This window comes from Cinclus cinclus, chromosome 3, assembly GCF_963662255.1.
Source record: "Cinclus cinclus chromosome 3, bCinCin1.1, whole genome shotgun sequence".
NCBI classification, from domain to species: domain Eukaryota; kingdom Metazoa; phylum Chordata; class Aves; order Passeriformes; family Cinclidae; genus Cinclus; species Cinclus cinclus.
The window spans coordinates 23,060,652-23,083,393 of record NC_085048.1 but is presented as its reverse complement, the minus strand read 5'-3'; the positions used below and the strand labels follow the sequence as shown (position 1 = coordinate 23,083,393).

The window sequence follows — 22,742 nt, the reverse complement described above, 5'->3', positions numbered from 1 at the left end:
ACACTATTAAAGGAAAACAGAAGTCTTAAGCAGACTTAAGTACAGTTGTATTCTGACACTCAACACAACCACCCCTTCCAGGAAGAGCAAGCTCAGATCAGTATGAGAAAAAATTAATCTGCTATGTAAGACTTCTATGTAATGGGTAAGTCATCATACTCTGAGCTCAGCTAGGTCAAGCTTTGATAAATAAGAGAAACCTGGAATTAAGGTATTCCCTTATCATCAAATTACTAATCAGCTGCAATAAATTGGAAAAATGCTGAACCAACTTCTCCTTGTTTGATTTGTCAAATGAAAATTGGACAAATGAAGTTACTACTGGACTATTTGGTCAGGGACACACACCATGACACCAAAGATAGATCTGGTGTTGCACGTCAGACATTTTAATGCTCAGAAATAGATTTGCACTTCTCAAGTAAATGAGCACAGTGTCATGTAACATAAGAACAGAAAAAGTATCACAGGATCAGCATTCACCACATTCACCCCAACTCCACCACGATGGCAGGCCCCTGTGGCTCAGAGGTACAAAGCTAAAGAGAGTCAGGATATGTGGCTAAAACTCAGGAAAAAACAAAAGGGTGCACAAGCTGATGCTGGTTAACAGAAAAGATAAAGACATACTTCCTATGTTAAAAAGCCAAGCAAACTGTGGGCTATCAAAAATACTTTTCAAAATTACATCGCAGCTGCATCAGGGGTATAAGATAAACAGGTATGAATTGGATGGTATAAGCGAATAGGAGTGCTGGGATGAATTGGCAGCAAATGATAAGGGCAAAAAAAAATATTTCAGATCCACCCAAAAAAAAGAAATAAAGACAGTTTTATGAAAAGAAATTGGTTCTACCTAAAAAAACAAGCTTGGAACATAATAGGTTAATTTAAGTGTTTCTTTTCTTTCCTTGCTATTAGATAGCTGCCTCAAAGAAGAATGCTAGTTATGTGACTGTATATAGCCCAAATTCCCCAATTTGTATTGCATTTCCTCTTCAGTAAGAGATCAAATATATGAACACTCTTCAAAACAGATTTCTGGAAGTACTGTTTTTAAGGTTATAATTTTTTTCCGCTGTACTTTAAAAGCCCCTCTCTCAGTCAACAATGGATTGTGTTTACAGATATACTTCCTTTGTGCCTGAATTTTGCTCTCCTGGACATCCAGACCACGTTTATTTCCAAACAGGATGTTTACCTGAGGAAGGGAATATGAATTCCGTAAGCATGGCGTAATTATGTGGCTCTGGAAACTTTTAGTGGAGTGTAAGTGACATCACTGACAGAACATCAACAGGAAGGGCAGGAAGTGTTTTATGTTTTTGCACTGTTTGGTGTGATAAAAACAATAAAAATACCTATTAGCTTGCATTGCAGGCTTTCTGCATCCCATCTCAGTCATTTAAGCATACGTGCATCATCCCTGCCTGTCAATTGTGTCACTGATTTAAATATATATATATATACACATATATATATAAAATATATATAATCACTGCCCACTAAATCTTGCAGAAATTTTGTTTTTTGAGGAGTCCAAACCTGAATAGAGTTTATTTAATAAATACATGTTTTGCTTTAAAATGTTGGTTGCATTCAGATTAATTTCCACAGGAACCTCCTTTTAACAGTCAATATACAACTCAGGAAACTAGCACCGGATATTCCACATAGCAAAAGTGATTTTCCAAAATCTTGAAAAAAAAAATTCTGGACACAGAGTGATAATGGATGGAATATATATCCTGTTTACATTTTAATTAAAGCAGACTTAAATCACCACCACTGTAATGGCTAAAGGCAAGGACAAAGAGCAAAATATTTCCAAGCAGCAGATCAGCCACTTTGGTGGACAAAAAATGTAGAGAAGCATTAAGGACAAGCATTAGACAACTGAGAATTCAATTTTCTCCTAATGCATACCTTAGTAAGGTATGAGAGGGTCTGACAGTTTGTAGGTATTTAGGGGACTGGGACAGCAGATCTACCAATAAAAGAAATTATGAACAGCTTTCTCATTTTCTCTGCAGCATATACTTCTCTAAACATATCAATTTTAGCAGAAATGATGGCGACCACCCATGCTCCAGCCTAGATGTATAGCCTACTCACTAAGGTACTCATCCAGAGGACAACAAAGATTTTCAACCATCAACCTGAAGACATTGGATGTGCTTCAAATATGAGGGAAAGAGTAAATCTTCCTATTTGGACATACACCTGTAGTTACCTACTCTTCATACACTCCTTTACAAATTAATATATAGTTCCAGTCATATCCAGCATATTATTATTTCTCTCAGTGTTCTCCACCTTGCCCTCTTGGACAGGACTGACAGGCAATTCAATCAAAATGTCTAATTCTATTTGAAGCATTTTCCTAAGCATGTATGGGTTTTTTTTTGTTTTGTTTTGTTTTTGCTTGTTTGTTTGTCCCCCCCAGTTGTTTTTTGTTTGTTTGATTGATTGTTTTTTGTTTGTTTTTTATATTTTTCTTTGCCTGGGCAATGGGGTGAGGGACAGAAAGCAGATTAATATTCAGAGAACACATTAAGATCAAACAGAGAGGACAAAGGAGAGAAGTCTTACTGAATAAGCACTTTGGAATCACTGCCCAAAACTATACACATTTCTATTCTAATAATTAAGCACCCATCTAAACCCTGAGATAAGTACCATGAAGCCATTTCTGCTCACCTAGAAAAAGGCCAGTACTTCCAAAACCATTCACCTCTAATGTTATTTTGTTTCACATAGAAATAGTTCTGCTTTTGGAAAAGGCACACCACAGGCATGACAAATTCACAGAGGATTTTAGGGAAGTAAGCCATCTGCACTGTTCTCCACCATTTTAGACTGAAGATCATATCCACTCAGTATGTTGGCTGTTCAGTGACAATGGGCCACTGTTTCTCAGTAACTGAATAAATTTGAGTCACATGAGGTTGAGCTCTCAGACTAGAAGGAACAAAAGGAATATTATGCAGAAAGAAGAGAAAGAAAAAGGTGGGAATACTGATAGACTCAGGTTTTTGCTTGACTGAAGTCCAAACATTTTCATGGAGGCAGGATCTATCTGACTTTCCTCCACACTATACTAAGATCCAAATTTTCTCTTTTATATAGAGCTAAAACCAAAACAACTGAAAAACAAAGAAGTACATCAAACAGTAATGCCAATTTACTCCCAGTTTGTAGCACGATACACAGCAAAAAAAAGTCTGTTTACACTTTTTGCTAACCTGACAGCACAACTACAAACTGGAGTTTTGGATTGTAAAACGAACAAAGTTTTAGAATATTTTGAAATACTCCAAACAGACTCTACAGTTTTAATTCTATCCATAATCAGTATTCATTTAGAAAAGTAAACTGCATCTTTAGTAACTGTCTCTCAACTAAGATACACATCTAACTACACTGAGTGAAACCAGTTGCTTTCACGTTCAAATAACCGAATGCCAGCTCAGAACTACATCTTCACAGCATGCATGGAAAACAGGGGGAAAGTACATCTTACATATTTGACTCGCAAACAGCAAGGAAAGAGTGAAGTAGCTCACCTGTGAAAAGTACCAGCCGTACAGTGGAAGCCATTTTAAGCCATCCTTCAAGACGTACCGGACGTGCCCGAGCGCGTTCTGCCTGATCGCCAGCATGTCCGCGATAATCCAGTCAACTGCAACGACAAAAGCCAGAAGTAATCAGCTAATTAACTCTTAATTGCCACTGATGAAACAGAAAGTACATGTTGGATGTATAAATGTCATTAAAGGTTTTTGAACTAGAAGTTCTTGCTTGTTAGGGCAAGCCTGGAAAGAGACACAGTAAACAAACAAGCAGATTTTTTTAAATCTATAAAAGTGTTAAGACAAGCAAAAAAAAAATACAAACCTGTACACTGGTGATTTGATAAATATATTACATTTTCTTTATTTTTTGGCAAATCCCCGTAGATAATTACCTAAAAAAAATTAAAAAATATGCAGTATTACTTTATAATTTATTTTCATTGCATTAGGCAGTGATGAGATCCAATGCAGTAATTGGCTTTTACTAGGAAAACTGTCAGCAAGTTAGCATCATTAACAGACAAAGTACCCACCACAGACAACTGACTTATCAACAAAACTGTAAATATTAATTAATGAGGGCTCAAGAAACTTATTTGGTTCTTGTGTCATAGTCCTAGAACTGGATCCATGGAAGGTGACCTTCAGCCACAAGCTCCCTACATTAATATAATTGAAGTTAATGAGGAATCACAGACACGTGCAAAATCACAATTTGATTTATACATCTAATGAATAAGACATGCTTTAGCCAGACACTTACTATTATTCAATCTAAAATGGTAAATTTTCCTGGATTAGATCAAGAACAAAATCTCAACCATTTGCCATGATTTTAACCATCAAGAGTGAACAAAAAAAACCCATGAGGTTTAGGGGTGCCTTTAAATTAGTCTGTGGCTTCTAAACAGACTTTTAAATAAACAGGTTTTTAAATATCTTTTCCCCTATTACACTAAAGACACACTTTAACCTTGTAGTTTCTTGCCCCTGAAAGGTATTGGTCTATTAGTGAAATAACCTTCTGAGAGCATGACTACAGAACAAGATGCTGATGCTAGAATCTTGGTAACCCTTTTAAAATGGATTAATTCAATTATTTTCAAAGATAAAATGAGAAATTAATTTTAATTCTGAAGAACCAATGGAGCTGTTCAATTACCTTTAATAAACTTTTTCATTACTTAATGAAACCTAGTTTTTCTAACAGTCTAGGTAGGCTTTCACCATTGTTCTGCCAATGGACATACTCCTTGTTTTTAGAAGATGGCTGTATCAGACATACACACTACTTTGAAATTATTCCATTTATCAAAAAAGCAAAGTGCTATATGGAAGATTTACCCACTTATTATCAACACTTCTCTAGTCTGGGCAATACTAGAATTTCATTAGGAAGAACTAACATTGATATCTTAACTGGTATCATTTAGTCTGCTAAGTCTTATATTGATCCTTATAGAAGGTGTCTACCAGCATGTCTGAAACTCTGCCCATCTCTCAGATAACCTGTGATACTGGATGGCTAATGCCTCATACTGTTAACTCCAGGCAAAAACCTCACAAAAACACTGTATCTTTTACATTCATGCTGCTCCTTTGAAAATACAACCACACCATTGATCAAGTTTTCTTTCCAAGGCCATAACCAGATATTGGTGAACTGAGATACTCAGTCATTATGTGATCATTCAGCACACAGTAGAAGAGGATATAACTTGAGTTACCTTTTTCCCAAAAATGAAAAAGGCATGCACAATAAATTCTAACTGAACAATATTTGTAACAAGTCAGTTGACAAGTATATTCTGAACAGGATCTGACAAATTTGAAGAAGATTCTGCTAAAGGAGTAGTCTTCTCATTGAAATACCAGAATTTATAACCTTACTGCTGACACTGGGTACCACACACAGTTTAGAGCAAGGTAGCAGTCTGAGGGTTGACCTTACAGTTCAAATTCTTCCAAAATAAATCCTCCTACTCTCACTTACAGAGTTAAAACTTCATTTTAGAAGTGTATGCTTTCCCAGCACTGTTACGCACAATGTCCATAAATATTGTTTTCTTTAATTTCAAGTTAAGACTCCACTATGCAGTTTCTGGCAAAGAGAATTTTAGAGTAAGAGAGAAGGCCCAGTAGAACAAACCATTAAACCAGAAGTCCTGAAAGTTATTTGAGCTTTACTAAAACACAGAAAAAAAATAAAAATGAGAGGAAAACAAAATCTGCCCTTGACCCCAAGGTCTGCCCCACACAAGAAACAGGGTTTGAAATATACAATTTATAACTTCAACTTGTAAATATTTCCACTTTAATGTACCAAATCAGAATCTCAGTGCAGTCACACCCACAATTTAAAGCACTTGCTTTGGACTATTGCATGGGTAAAAACAAATATAAAATATCATTCCCATTTAAAAATGTATGCTGGGGTCTGCCAAATATAACAGTTAATCTGTGTGATTTTTTATTTCATTAGGATTGGATCTAGTTCACTTTTTAACCCCAGAGGAACACCCACTCATTGTTCCTGTAAACAACTTCTATGCACAAGATGATGGCCTACCCTAAGGATTAGATGTGTTTACATGCAATGGACCAAAATCTTTTACTCATGATAAAACACGTGGCCAAACCATTGTCCAGAACTAAAAAAGAAAAAACCTTGTTTATATTAGTTCTCATTGAACACACAAAACCTGGATGTTTTACTTCAAAGTGAAGGTAAGAGCAAGTAAATCTGAAAGCTCTATTTTGTTTGCTCAGATGGCTCACCCTAAGAGGATGCACCAGCTTTATCTGCAGCATCATCACTTCAGCAGGGCCCATTTCACCGACCTCCAGGAAAGGCTTATACAGTTCATCAAAGGCCAGCAAACAACTATTCACCTTAGACACTCTGAGTTAAAGAACTGAGCTACAAACTTACAACTGTTACTACAAATAGCTAAGAATGGCAACTTCCAGCCTGCAGTCCCAAGAGACACCTACTCTGTGGGCACCCACGCAACTCTCCTTATGTGACCAAAGCATTTTTGCTTTATTGAGCTTCTGAAAATACTCACCATACACAACAGAGGGGTAACAGTTAAGAGCTTTGAATCCTATAGAAATGCCCTTTTTCCTTTTTGATGGTGTCTGAAGAATTAATCTGCTTGTGGATAAGCAGGAGAAGAGTCTGCTCAGGACAAGACACCAATTTCCGGCCATCTGATGTGTTTAGGTAAAACAGAGCACCTCAAGTATATTATAGCTGCAGAAGAAAATAATACAGTAGTCTTCTTCATGGCCTCCAGAAAACCTCAGACTCCCTGCTATTTTTCTTAGCTAACTTTGCAGAATCCCTTGCTGCAGAGGCTATGCAGCCTGTGATTCCTCATTTTGCTGGTGCCAGAGATGTTTGGGGGCCACAGTGAATTACAGCATCACAGGATATTCTGAGTTGCAAGAGACCTACAAGGATCCTTGAGTCCACCTCTTCAGCGAATGCCCCTATGGGGACCAAACCTGTGTCCCTGGTGCTCCCAGCACTGTGCTCTAGGGCAGCAGTTGAGTGACTTGCCAGGGACAGCAGTGTAGAAACAAGAGCCCACAGAGCCCACCTGTATTCAAGTCCCTTTGGAAGAAACCTGAAGACATCAGAGTGGCTTAGACTGCCAGCCCTCCTAGAGAAGCAGCGCTGTTCCTGGGGTGTGCAGAGCATAGGAAGGGAGGGGAAGCAGCATAGCACATTCAGGACATGCTTGGCAGGCAATTTGAATGTCAGCATAGTGTTTCACGTACTTCATGCATGGTTCTCCAGACACTACAGTATAGATTTATTCTACCTATCTACCATCTTAATGAACTGATAAGTGCCCTGCCAGCCACAGCAAAGCAAGTGAGGAACCTGTTCATTTAGAATAGAATCTGCTGTTAAAAAAGAAAAAAGAAAAAAAACAAGGCACAATGAAGTCAAGCAAAGAAAATGAGTCAAAAGGAAGCCCAACACAGCAAGCCAAAGTAAGCAGAGATTTGAGGGAAAATGTTTAAAATGCAGATTTACAGTCGAACACTGTAAACATTACTTGTGTACTCAACACTGAAATGTGTGCTTTTAGCCATGTTTTGGTGGTTTCAAAGCCCAGTTCACAGTAATGAGTAATACAGTAAGTGTTAATGTGGGCCTTTCAGATCTGTTTATACAGTAGCACTGTCAAACTCAATACAGTCAGATCTCAAATAAAGAAAACTGAAGGCTAATAGATCCCTTCTCTGGGAAGGCTGGAACCCAGCTTCCATGGATGCCATATACCAAGCTGTTCACAGGCTCAGCAGCCAAAAGACACACCTCAGGGTGTGTCCAGACAAAGCTTTGGTGAATTAGCAGGAAGTTAGAAGTATTTCCGCAGGGAGAATGTACTAATTCAGTGATAGGCTGATCTAGGCATGCAAATGGAAGCTCCTGGGTGATCTGGTGACACCAGTTTCAGCTTCCCTACCAGACCGCTTTTTCCGGTGCAACATACTAAACTACGGCTGTGCTAATGTGGTAGGTCACGTACCAATGAGGAACAGTCCTGCATGGCAGCCACACCCGAATAACCCATAATTTGCACACAGGTTTTCACTGAAACAAGGTGGACACTGTAACTTAGAGTTAAGAATTTTATTTCCTGATTATGAAATCTTTACATACCAAAGAAAATTAGATAGATCATTTAATCACATCCTAGCAAGATCAGTTCAGAAAACACTGTCATGACAAAAATAACTGTAGGTAAAAGTAATCATACTATCAGAAGATCTGGTGATTACATCAAACTCCTAGCAAAGATCACCATAATATTGTAATTGGATGTGGCTGATAATGGAAGCAATTAGAAGCTGATCTGCAAGCAGATCTTCTGATTAGTGTGACCTGTTTCAGCAGCATTAAGGCAACTGGCTGCTGCTGGTAAAAACTTGGGCCATCTCATCTGGTGCCTATCCAGCACATTCAGTCTTGGTTCCTCAGACTTCTTAACCCTCCTCCCTTCTCTATGCAAAGAAACCAGGTGTGAATTAAGAGTGATGTTCCCATCTTTGCTGTTACTTCAACAAAACTTATGTTCACTGGACTATTTTGTGAAAGCAGAGCATCATGTTCAGGAAAAACATCAGCTCCAAGTACAGGCAATAGCAACTGGAAAGAGGGATAAAAGCAGGATAACAGGGAAAGCATTTCTTCCCTCTTCGGGAGAACAAGTCAAGACATCAACACTTAAAAAGAACCTCACAGACTTCCTACTCAGCTGTACTATCCTCACAAAATTCACCTCTCTCCACTATTCTTCACGATTAATAATTGGGACTGTGTGCTCTTTGGGACAAGAGCATCTCTGTTAGCTAGGCACTACAACAACACCTCTACAAAAATAAACAGTATCCTAGGACATATTTCTCATCTGTTTGTTACAAACTCTGGATACAATTTTCTGGTGAAAGGGTGGAGCTTGCATGAACAAACCACCAAAACAATTACCAGGCAGCAGCTTCTGATGTCAACATCTACCCGGTGCAAGTTGACCTTTGCAGGATTGCTGCAGGCATCTTCAGCAAAGTTCTTTAAGTTCTCTTAGACTAAAAACCTGCCTCATGTCACAAGTCCTTTGAGCTTCAGAGAAACCACCTCAGACCATAGAATGTATTTACCCTGTTTGACTAGAAGCAGGCTCAAGATAGGTTACAGATAGTGAATCTGTACTTGGTGCTGACAAATTTCTCAGGTTCTAAGACGTCTTACTATAAGAATTTTAAATGTTTATTTTTCTTTACAGAAGACAGAGAAGCACTTTCATTCACATTTAACAGATACAGGTTTCCCTTGCCTACAGCGTAAGGAATATGAATAGAACAGAAGAGGAAGGACTTTGATGTTTTTAGTTGTGTTTTCCCTAGATCTGGGGAAAAAAAAAAAAAGGTTTATAAATTTTCTAAAAATACCTTTAGGACACACAGCTTTAAGGTAACGATCATACTGTTGCTACACGTCACAACTTCTTTAGGGACTATCCTCTCAATGCAGAATTGCACAAGTCTGAAGCCTCCTGCTCAGACAGCTCTAGCAAGCTCAGCAACAAGCCATAAAAGCACAAGGCAATCCATTTTATGAAGCAGAATTCATTCAAACATTCTGTATTTTACTGGGGTTCAGCAAATAAAAACATTCCTAAGATATAAGCTCTGGTCAATACTGAATAGTTTCCTATATGTATTGTAATTCAATTTTTTTAAAAAAATAACGTTTTTCACTTAATTCAACCAGAGAGAACAGAATTTCAGAAAATACACTTACTGGCATTTAATTTCCTTTTTGTAAAAAAATTATAGTAGCAATCTATTTAGATTAAGCAGGACTACCATCAGATGTTAAATATGAGGTCTGCACATTCTTATTTCATATTACATTTTTAGCCTTATGGTCTAAATTGACAAACTTTTATGAGTGGTTATACTTCATTCCATGTACTAGATACATGTATAGAAGTAATTTTGTTCTGATGCTGACTGTAAAGGCTTTACAGTTTCTGAGCTGAATTAAAGATAATGTCCCCTGTACTCCTTAGCTCTCTTGATGAATCCTTAACAAAATTTTAAAAAAGGCATCTGTATATCTTAAAATGTTCCAGTCTTGATAACAGGAAAAAACCTCAAGATTTATCATTATTTTAATGCTAAGATTCTGACATCTTAAGTCTGAAGAAGTCCTATTTTCAGTGCCCAAATAATTTACATATCTTTCTTCAAATTACTTGCTTTTGATTACACTGCAGTTCCATGGCACGAACACACCATTACAATCAGTGACTACCTGTGAAAAACCAAAATTAGAGTACCTAACTTTCATCATAAATCACCGATAATGATTTTTTTAAAATAGTAACTGCACATACTTCAGATGTATATGAAAAGTGATTATTTATATTATGAGATTTCAACAGGAGTGTTTTTCTGAACATTTGGCATCTTGGTATTACATAAAACCTGAACATGTCTTCTAGTGCAAGAGTGGAAGTAAGTATTCCACCTGTTTCAATAGGAGAAAGTCTCCTTTGTAAGGCTGTTGCATCTCTGGAGACTTCTTCATGCACATTTTTGTAATTTCCTTAAAAGAAGGGAAAAAGCAACCCCCTTAAAGTAGCCATTATTTACTTTATTATCCTTCTGTAGTGGAAAATATGTAATGTCCATTTAAGCTCACTCTGGAAATACCTGTTGCCCATGAGACATGAGCAGGAAACCTTGTGGCAGTTTGCAGCATTTCCTCCAGATAGAGCTCTTTGTAATAGGAACTTTGCTTTTAAACTTTTTAACTTTTCCTGGGACTCCATGGAATTGTTTGCATCTTTATTTGTTATATCATTACAACTGTTTGTATCAAGTACAGTCTGAAAGCTCCCGTGAAGCTCTCAGTGAGTTGACATGAATGAGGATGATTAAGAAACATCTCTAGTCTCTGCTTGTGATTGTGGAATAGGATTTTTGAAAGCTTCTCCATACACTGTCAGTAAGTATCTAGAATTTAAGCACTCTGGACTTTCACAGTGAAGCAAAGAAATCACTACACAGCATTAGAACATGTAGAGAGATATCTGCAACAATTCTGCCTCCAGAATTGAACATAGTAAACTGATCAGCCTCAAAAATCACCACATTAAAATCACTCTCATCTGCTCACCACCACAGCATGTAAATGAGCCAGTTCACTTGCAGCTTGCTCAGAACCCTGCACTGTGTTTGCTTACTCAAAAAGAAACACGCATGGCCTCAGATTGCCAAGTAGCCTTAGGAAATGGAACAAAGTAAGTCTTCGAGACAATCCATAAGTTCATCAGGTAAAATTATTTCAACTACCGCGGTAAAGTTCAAAGCACTCCAAACTAATATTTTTTTTATATCTAGTCATGAGCTAAAATACAAATTTGACAAAATCATGTGTAGTTAATTTTACATTTAAAAATCAAACTAGCACAAATGCTATTTTCTACTCACACAAAGGATCTAGTTGTAACAGAGAAGATGACAAGTACTACGTGACAGAAATGAAATGAACAAAAGAAAATAATTTCCCTGGCTTTTTACACCAAATACCTTCACAGGATAAATTCAAAGTGACAGAAGATAAAGAGTATTTTTTCCCCAAGAAGATATGCTTCCTCATAATTGTAATGTCAAAATCCCTGACATCTGAGCCTACTTTATCTAACACAACTAAAACTGAGAGATAAAGGACATCCCACCTGCAAGCCTAAGAGAAAAAGTTTGAAATAACTGCACTCAAATGTTTAACTATGAACAGAATCTTTTCTTAGCAAGAGCAGTGTCTGATGGTAGAGTACCAGGAGAAAAAACATCTAAATTAACAATCATCCTTACATAAAGTATCCAGACATATTATGTAAGCAGAAGAAAATGGCAGAAGAGCACAGTAAAACTCCATGGCCTAGCATCTACCAGAAGAGTTAAATAAAAAAATCAGTAAAGGGTATAAAACTCATGCAGGTTAAAAAAGTGAAAAACACAACTTTTATTTTCCAATGTAACGAATTACGCTAAGTCAAGACAAATTGTACTGAAAAATCCATATACCAAAAATCTTAAGATATTAAAATAAAGTATATTTAAACAGAAAATTTTAAAATCAAACCATGATTTTGCAAAACTTACTGGTCAAATACTTGGAATCAGAATTTATAAGAGCATTCAAACTTGCTCTCCTTAGCTGTTCCTACCTGATACATACTTTCTAATATTTTCATAAGTACATGCAGCTAACTTAAAATTGTAAACGCACATTTTTTAAATTGTGGACTGTAACAGACAAGGCTGATATAAAATTCAGATTCAGTTGTGACTTGCCATTTAGAAAACATATGCCAGGCAAATCTCCACACAAAGCTGCTAATTTATGAATCCAAACAGCAGTTTTGGTTCAGGTAGCTGATACTTGATTTTAAAAATGCTAACAAGACCTCGTTTTTATTTATTTTATTTTTCATATATCAGGCAGTAAGTGGAGGATGATCAGGACCAGCACTGAATGCAGAACCTCTTTATAATAAATTCTTTCCAGATTGCCCCAAAGCCAGATCTGCAGTAGACTGGAACTCTAGATGGTATATTGTAGGACAAGAGTCCTGAAGGACATCACTTTCACCTTCAGATGTACAGTCAAAGGCATAGAATAAAAATTAAGATACATGCAAATATCTGGTTTGCAATACCTAAAACAGAAAGAGCACAAAGTTAACATACCTAATCTATCTATTTTTGCTGTCTCATACCACAGTTGAATGTAAGAGTCTAAATTTAGACATACATCTCAATTTAAAAGTTGCATCTCTTGGGCTTAGCAGGTACCACTTAATTTCTGTTCCAGTAACACAAAGAACTTAGCTGTATACTACAAAAGACATATATGCCTGGAGACAGCTGTACATTGAATTCTCTAATGAAATGAAGCAGGGTAAACCCTCTTAATGGAGACAGAAAAACTTCACAGCAGAAAAAATTCACTGGGCTTCTTTCAAAAGTTTACCAAACAAACGTAATACACTTCACTACCTTCTCCAAGTTTTCTTTTCAGTCTTTGCATTGCACCAGTCCCCAAATTTCTATCACTCCCCCAAGAAGTTTACTTCATTGTTTCTGCCATCTCTATTAAATTACAAGTATGATTATTTTAACCTGTTAACACACCTTGCAACAGCTAACACTGTTTCACAAAGTAGCAACATAAGCAGGCACTAACTGGGGTTACTGCCACAAGTTACAGGAATGAGGAAAGCTCAAGCCCTTGAAGGCTGCTCTGCTCCCACACCATTCCAGTATCCTCCCACCCCTGAGCTGCCACACAGGGGAGAGAGCTCACAGGTTCATACACCCAGCCTCATCCAAAAATGCAAGTGCCAGCATTTTCCTTCCAAACACAGTGGAAGAAGGGTGAAAAGCTATGTTTCCTTTGATTTTTCTGGTTGCATTATTCGCCTGGGAAATGGGTCCTAATCTAAAGAGAAGCCAAACCCCATCACTCACATCTACCAACAGGAAGGAGTCAGAGGCCAAACCTTCACCCTGCCATGATGAAGCCTGGTTATGATGCCTCGCCCAGTGCGGAGACAGAAGAACCAGGCTCCTAAGAGATGACAAACCACCTCACCAACAGCAACCAGAAGCACCAACTTGTATGCTGCAACTTGGCTGTCAAACCTGCACTGCTTCTTGCCTTCTTACTTCCACCTTGGGCACTCAAGAATTACCTGCTGGACAGCTGAACAGCTTCAAAAGGAAAAACAAGAATTAAGTAAAGATAATCTTGTCTGGGAAGGTTGCTGTCCTGGGAACAGAGATGGGCACAGACACTCACTGCAAATTGGACAACAGCTCCAAGACTAAGCATCCATTCCAATCTCAGACACCAAGCTCTCCTCACATATTTCCTAGAAAGCCAAGATACAAAAAAAATCCCAGGCTCTACTCCACTGGAAAGTATTGTCAAGAGTTCAGCAGCACATTTGCCCAACAGAGTTTTCTTAGTTTGCTCTAAACCTAAGTAATTTTCAACTCTATTGAGACACAGCAAGTCCAAGCTTCAATATCAATCCAGGAAGCACACTGTTTAACAAGCATCTCTTGTATTTTATAAAATAATTGTTTAGCTCTACTAAACAACACCGAGGTATTATCTGATTCTTACAGCCTTTCAAGAGTTCTGTAAAGACAATGAAAACCAGAATTTCATAATGTCTTTAATAAAAACACTGCTTCCAAAAACTCTATTCTTCAGGAAGTGGGGGTAGGGAACACAGCTGACACAAGTACTGAATAAAATCCATGCACATTAATTCAATTATGGATCTCATTCAATTGTCAAAACCTTTCAGATGAAAATGATCCTTTAGGAAGCAGACTGAGTGATGATTGCTTTATTATTTCTTCACCAGCATTCAGTACAAAATATCAAACAAAATTACAACACAAAAAGCTGAAGAACATTTAGTCCTCATCTGGTCTGAAACATGTGCACAAACACAATAGGCATTAATTTCATCACCCTGAGAGCAACAGGGATAAGATGCTCAGGGTCAGAGAGAGATGAGAGCATTCATCATATTGAATTACTTTCAGCCCTTTAACCATTCTAATCACATGCTTATTTGCAGCCATCCTGGTTTTCACATTCTATGGTAGGATTCAACTGTTTATAGTCTGTTTGAAATGGAAGAGACCAGACTTCCCTGACACAGCAAAGAGAAAAGCAGGAACACAACCACAGTTCATCAGCTTCTTGATGATTCAAAAACCTGGGGCCAAACCAACTATTAGCACCCACAGATGCAAGTCCTCCAAAGTGCGTGAATTGCACCTGTTTGTACTAGGGACTGCTTTAGCTCGTCACTGATAAAATTAAGATCTTTTGCTCTCTGAGACTCTCTTTACATAGAATTCTTCTCACTTCATACAATGTTCAAGCAACTGGTATATATTCCTCCTAGAAAGCCATGCTATAGGGCACCTGCATCTTATGGCAGTACAGGTGAGAAACAATACGGCCAAAGCAGGGACATTTTATCTGTGCCACTTTCCAATACCACACCTACACATTTTCATTACTCTGAGTATATAATCCTAGAGATTATTGAGGAGCACTGTCACAGTGCCACAGATTAATTAATTTCATATATTTATAGCTCCTTAATAAAATTAATGGATGCCCATTAAACTGCACTGACAAATTTACACAGCATTATAGGATTTCACTTTATAGTCCTACTGGCTTTGTCAAGTTTACCTCACAGCACTGGGATGTTGTTGTTGCTTTCTGTACTATCCATACTGGTTCTTCAGTCTTCTATTGCCAACTCTTGCATGACAGTCAGCAAAAAGGACTATTTTTGCCAATTCATTAATGAATTCTAGTATTATTGGAAAACCTAAACTGATGCCAAGCTAGCTTGAGTTCTCTTAGGCTTTGTAAAACAAAATCATTTTAGTAGAAAAAAATCAAGTCTGACCCAAAATTTAAAAAGAGAAAGTATTTACAAGTAAATACTTGTTTTACTTACCAAGTAAAAAAAAAAGCCACTCTCTAGGACCTAAAATATCCAGAGCTCACAGCAATTATAGCTCTGCAATTATTTTATATCTCAAGTCAAATACTTAAGAGAAAGGGAAAGACTAGTATTTCAAGATTTTCTACCATGCAAATCAGGTGATCACCTTCCTTAGCTACATTTCAAAACAGAGTTTACTACAAAGATAAAAAGCCTTCCTAGCATGAACAGTTTTTGTTTTTAAAGAATTGGCTAAGAACATCCAAGTCAAGAAGAACAAAAAAAACACACTTGTGCATGCAGTCATGAGGGGGAGACAGATTTACATACTTAATGGATTAACAGCAAATAATAGAGAGAAACATCACCTCTTGACAGATAAATAAATAGAAAACAAATATCACAATACATTAGTATTTGAGTCAAAAAGATAGTCATCCATGTTTATGACAGTAACTGACTCTGCCCTATTAATACCTACTCACATTACTGGGAATTTTGGCAAATTATTTTTAGATCAGACACCTCAAATATCCACAACTGGTCTAGAATGTTCCTGCATTTAAAAACCACAAATTCCTTGAGTACAAAACCAAAGAATGCTAAAAAGTACATAACATGAAAGACATTTTAAACACTGTAAGACAGCAACAACGCTAACAAAAAGTCACTTAAGCATCTGCAGAGTCCTAACTACTTGAGTGGGACTACAACGAGTTCTAGTATTCTGATGGATTAGGTTGTTGTCTCCTATTTATTGAGTGACAAAAATAAATACTGCAACACACTTCAATAGATTGAATAAATTAATAGACCTTAAAGAGATACAGAATTCCTCCCTCCCATGGCTCTTACGGTGCCTTAACAGTAGAGCCCTACAGCTGCCTTTATGAAGCTACTATTTTTGCTGGCTTATTAGAATTAAGTTTAATGATGCTACACTTCTCCATCTAACTGCATGCCTTAAGACAGCCCATCCACAGTAGCTCTCAGGTTACCATCCCAATCTCACACACTCAGGCACATGGTTAACTTACCACTGAGTTTCAAGTTAAACACTTGCAGCATTCACAAGAAAAAGTCTAAAAGGACACCCTGTTTCTCTCTCTTAAACAAATGGGGACTATCTTCCAGTTAAATGACATATGGATTTTAAGGGTTATAGCTCTTATCTCTCTACACATGTATTGTATTTTCCAAGCTTTTATTTACCTTCCAGTCAAGGTTACTATTTTATTTATCCTATGACATATGCCTCCTCTTCCACCATTTCTTAGTATTATTTGTTGCTTACTGTGACAAAGCATCTCTAGTTCAGTATTATCCTAATCGATCTCCTGCTAGTGGCCTGTAATTGATCACCACCATTTTTGTGCTTGTATGAAGCTTATGAATGCAATGAAACAGAGGTCACCAGATGATGGCTGCCTTGTTGTTTCTTTTGGTTAGCATTTTCTTTTCTTTAATGTCACAGGTATTTTTTGGGTAAAAGTTCTTTTTAAAAATTCTAAGTGTTTGTTATATCTGCACACAAGTCGTAGGCAGCTTGAGTAGCTTTTCTATTACAATTTATATATTCATTTTTGCCTCTCATTCTCAGAATAATTTAAGTTAAATTTCTATGTCACTACTTTCAGCAGTTAATGCCCAAGGTGTGTTACTACACATCAAGGTACCAGCACAAGAGATACTAACTACATAAAACAGAAGGCAGCTGAAACTATAAGTACCTGTGAACTATTGTTCCATCTTCCCTTCTTTTTTTTTCTAATATATCAAGCATAACAAAATTAGCTCATTTGGACAAGAGGTAAGACGAAGTTAAATAAATTACAAGCCAGATCAAAAACTACCACTGAAAGAAAATCTTGCTTCAGTTTTGTATCCGTTCTGTTTACTCTGATATCAAATTAGATGCAACTCTTGTATCTTTAGCTGGTTCTGTGGGTTTCCCAGGAGCCAGTATGAAAGCAAGGCCTACAACTGCACTCAAGAGGGGAAACTAGGGGAGATCCAGCCTAATTCTGAAATAAATGCTTTATTAGATAGTAGAAAAAAGCCTTAGCTGTAAATATGAGAATACCTTATTTGTCTGAGCTCTGTCATCTGTCAATATGTATTGGTATTCTCTGCTCTCAAGCACCTAGAGCTGACGTTAACTTCAAACAGCCTTCTGTATAATAAAAAAATTTTGAAGGTCATGTTTACGCACAGGAAGCACCTGTCATTTATTATTTTTTACATGCGGAATTAAAAGTCTCCTTGCCTACTTCCCAAATTACAGACAAATAGACAACCTCTCAAACACTGAGCACTTTGTGAGGTATTATCACCTGAATGCAAATACCTCTCTGATCATACAAGAGAGGCCTCCAATTCCAACTTATTAACCTGAAACTGAGATCCTGAATAATCACAATCCATGGCTGATACAAAATTTAAGGGCCAAAGAGTGACATGAAGCAGACTGCATGAAAACTGAAAATCTGTAATAACTGAAAGATTAAACAATCTGTTTATTAAAAACTTGTACGTGTATTATGTACAATTATAGCTGGTGACAGCTTTCTCATCTGCTGCCAATTTAATACTACAGATGGGCAACACAGGCCACAGGGGTTCAAAGTGTGCAAAGGCGGCTGCTATTCAAGTGCTGACAGAGCACGACCGGTGTCGCATCTCTTCCGTTTCCCCGACCTGCAAAACGAACACAACACCAACACTCTGTGAAAAGCATCACCAGAGGAGCAGCGGCGGCTGCGGAACGAGGCGGATCCTCTGCGGCTCCGGGCACAGGCCACGGCCGCACCTGCCCGGGGGCGGCCCGAGGGGCCGGGGGGACGAGCCCAGGGCCGGCACCGCCGCCGGAGCCCCCCTGCCCTGCCCCGCCCGGCCCGGCCGGCTCACCTGCACGCCCGTGTAGTTCTCGAAGAAGAAGAGCACCATGCTCTGGTAGATGGTGTACAGCCGGTCATCCACCTCGCGGTAGAAGCGGGCGGGAAGCACGGCGGAGAGCAAGCGCCAGGCGCCCCAGGCCAGCATGTAGGTGGGCGCCGTGCCCATCATGACGGCGGCGGGCAGCACGTAGCGCATGGAGTAGGTGTGCAGCACCAGCGACAGCAGCATCTTCCCGCTGCCCCCGGCCTCACCGGGACACCCACATGGGCGGCGCGCTCAGCTCACACACAGCCCCGCAGCCCCGCCGCCCGCATCGCCCGCCGCGCCGGGCCGGGCACACCCGCCAGGCGGCCGGGAAGCAGCAGCGACCGCGGCCGTGAGGGACGGGGAGCGAGAGAGCGGCAAGAGAAGGCACGGGCTCACGGCTCCTCCAGCGCCGCCGCCGCCACCATCTTGCCCGGCGGAGGCGGAGCCGCGCCGCAGGAAGGCGGCCCCGGGCCCGCGGCGCTTCCGGGCGGGCGGGAGGGGCCGCGCTGGCGCCGGGCCGGGACCGGGACCGGGACCGGGACCGGGACCGGCCCCACGAGGAGCCCGCGCCGTGGCCCCGGCCCCATCCCCATCACTCCCCAGCCAGAAGCGGTTGTAGCCAGGGCCGGGCTCCTCGGCTCCGTGCAAAACGAGGCACACGCGTTTGTAATTGATGAGCTTAGTTTGTATTAATTGTATCAGAGCGTAAGTTAGAAGAAAAGTTACTGCTTTTTCTTGGCCGTCCTCCGCTTCCTCCCCACCCCCGCACTTTCGGCCTATGAGTCCGAGTGGAGCACTAACAGAATTGCAGTTCTACCTTTGCCAGCTCCTGGCACAGCGATGCTCAGGGTTTGGGAGGCATTTCACCCTGCCTGCCTCGCCTCCTCCTCCCGGACCCCGGTCTCTGCTCCCCAATAGCCTGGGGGCAGCAGAAGCCAGAGGCTCCATCTGCTTTTGAAGAAATTGCAAGGGGTCTTGCGGAACACAGTCTAATAACATTCCCAGAAGAAATTAATTATTGAACTCTAGGCTGCAGTGAAGTATTTATTCCTTGTCTTTAAAAAACAAGTTCTGTCCTGAAGCTTATTTCTACACGAGATCTCCTTATTTTGAAAAAAAAGTGAATGCGCAATACCTTCTGCTGAGATCCGTTTCCTTTGCCAGGTTTTAACTGGGACAAGCTTTGTCCTTTGCTGTTGTTGACCTCGTGCTAGCTGGTTTATAGTGTGTGTTGAAAATGGCATCCTTCAGTTCATTAGTAGTGGGTATAAAAAGACATATCTTTAGCAGTTTTAGAATGTTTGATTTTTATTCCTTTGAGTGTTTCTCCCACATATTATTACAAAGACTGCCTGTATTTTCTTTGCTGTATTTTACATTACATATTTTCCTTTTTTGTTACTGTTTGAATTTTATTTTTTCCTTCCTTGCCTTTATGGCATTCTTAATCTTTTATCATCCCATACCACACACACATGCCTATGTTCACACACTTTGTTTCTGCTTGTCGAAATTGGATGTTTTCTATAGGTTCTTTTAATGTATTTTCTCTCATTGTGAAGTATGTTATCTGACATACAGATACTATTTTAGTTACATAAAAAGTACAGAGTCCTTGTACTTGGGCTTAGGGCTTAATTTACCAGTGTAATTATATCAATATGATGTCGGAATATGAGGTTGTGATATCTGCAGCTGAATGAAACTCAAACTTTTCCATTCAAGAAATGAATATACTAGAGTGATGAGATCTGGGACATTGCCACCAAGTCCTTGCTTTTCTTGATTCATAGATGCTTTTTACTGTAGATGCCTCAGAACTGAGCCACAGGAATTTGAATACTGAATATACATTATAGACCACAGAAGCAGAATAAGAAGAATGTTCTGATATTCACTACAATTTGCAATTTCTTGTCTTACAGAAGCATAGGCCCCAGTTACACCTCCTTTAACCAAATTGCCTCCTGGGCATTTTACTTTCAGCTGTAAGAAGAAAAATCACCCAATTTAGGGCAATTAGTTCTTCAGATATTAAGACTTCAAACCTATTTTTATTTTCTTCTGTAGAACAATCTTGACATTTAAAAGAATAAACAAGCCTGAAATTTTGGGGGAAAAGCATTGGTGAGCCATGTGTAAGGTGCTCAGTCTGTTTTGTATGAATAAAATTATTTGATATGAACCTGATTATTCTAAAGGTAGGTTATTCCTAAAGTGGCCAAGCTCACCAAGATCTGGGGGAAAACAATAAGATGTTAATCTGATAGTGAAAAATACCTGTAAATGCCTCTAGAAGGAACCACAAACTCTGTCGCTATGCTCCAACTCTGTGTTAAAGGAGTTTCCCATTCTGCTGTTCACAAATCCATGTTTCACAATTCCATCACCTACTCACTGCAATTGTCAGTAGACTAAGCAAAGCCATACAACGTTAGATACAAGTCAGTCTCCCTTGAGCTTTAAAGTTTAAACCTTTACTGATGGTCTTATCTTCAACCATCTTTTTATCCTGGAAGATGATGTATTGGTATCAGTTCTGTTGTTTAATGTTGAGAAACCAGACACAGATATTAAGGCCAAAGATCTAGATCCAAATAAGGATTTAAGCACCTGAATTCCTAGAGTCAAGGATTTTGATTGGGAGCTTAGGCTTGCTATGAAGTGCATGTCATGTGGAGACCTAATCTGTGCATAATAATATCCATGGCCATCATCAGTCTGTGCAGAAAGTTGATTACAGTTAGCAGACTCAGTATGCATTTGTGTAGGGTCAGGTAAGCTGAAACACTGAGGACAGCATTGTATGGTACGTATGGTCTTACTAGTTCTCATTCTGTATTTCAGAAGCATGTGTCCACTTGGTAACACACTTTTTAAAACGTGGCTAGAGAAGATACCAACAGACTTCAGAGAGCTGGATTAGATATGGATTCAGTCTGTTGAGGGTATCAAATTCATACCTCCCCTCACTAAGGTAGATGACCTGCAGGGTAAGAGTAATGAACATCTCTCATTGTTGAAGGTGCATTTTTGTACTAGTTGTTTAATGTGACATTAAAAAAAAAAATTCCTAGATTACAGTTAGAGCAGTTTAGACAAGTAGACTTGTTTAGATTATAGGTCCTCTAGATGAGTGCCTTTTTTCTAATGCCCATGACCTTCTGCATATGTCTGCATTTGCTCAAGGAAATGTAGGCTTCCTCAAATCCTGCAATCCTGTACAAGGTCAGGTGAGAAATATATTAGTTCCTCTCCATCCCTGACTCTGTCCTTGCAGGCTCCTTCTTGTTCCTCTGCCCCATTAGACTCCTTGGCCCCCCTCACACATAACATAAGGCTGCACAAGATCTGACTGGTCCACCTCAGCAACGTGTCTACATGGCTGTGCTCCACTCATCCATTCCTTACCTTCGGGTCCTGCCCAGAAAGGAGGAATCACATTGGGTCAGCTTGTATTCTGAGCAAGTTCTTGAGGCTTTTTTCTGGGTAGCAGTGGGCATGGTTGTGTTTGTGGTGTGATTTACAGAGTCTTCTGCATCATGCCCTTGCAGTGGTAGGGAAACAAGTTCAGCTGTACACTAACTGAGGCAGGTTTCAGTTCTTCTCTGCCTCCCAGGAGATTCCTACTTATGGATTTGGTTATGTCATCATTTAATAAACCAAATTAGTAAATCAGGAGGATCACATTTTTTCCAATGGTTCTAAAACATATCTGCTGACACCAGAGATATGGTGATTTTAGGTGATTTTCAAGACTGCAGACTGTTGAGGAAACAGAGTTTTAAGGGGAAACAGACTGTTTTGCATCAAGCTGGATTGCTATCATTGTTTCATCTGTCTCCAAGTTTTCTCTTCCCTCTGTTTCCAGTCTTCACCCATCAAACTCTCCCTCAAAGTCTCCTTTCCAAAATACATCCTTTGGTTCTCAGCTTCTGTACATATTTTTTTCCAACGTCCTTCCCAGGCAAGCCTAGCTAATTCTACTCCCATGACTCTATGCATCCCATTCACATTTCTCACACAATGTCCATCTCTTTTTTTTCCTAGTGAATCCTGGTTTGCTCTTAATTTCCCCTGAGAGCTCCTAATCCTGTTATCCACTCTTCTTTATGTCAAATTCTCTTTGCCAGAGCAATTCTAATTTTTACTTCCTGCCTACTTG

The 22,742-nt window shown here is 39.2% G+C and overlaps 1 protein-coding gene across 1 annotated transcript in view; it reads right to left on the bottom strand.

The window, feature by feature from the left end:
- Positions 1-18,827, bottom strand: part of AGPAT5 (1-acylglycerol-3-phosphate O-acyltransferase 5) — a 55,146-nt gene extending 36,319 nt beyond the window's left edge. Inside the window, exons 1-3 of the mRNA XM_062488538.1 lie at positions 18,560-18,827; positions 3,898-3,967; positions 3,567-3,682 (exon numbers count right to left, since the gene is read on the bottom strand). Of these exons, the coding sequence (XP_062344522.1) occupies positions 3,567-3,682; positions 3,898-3,967; positions 18,560-18,778 (405 nt within the window). The 5' untranslated portion in view covers positions 18,779-18,827. The remainder of the gene's footprint in view (positions 1-3,566; positions 3,683-3,897; positions 3,968-18,559) is intronic.
- Between the last annotated feature and the right edge of the window lie 3,915 nt (positions 18,828-22,742).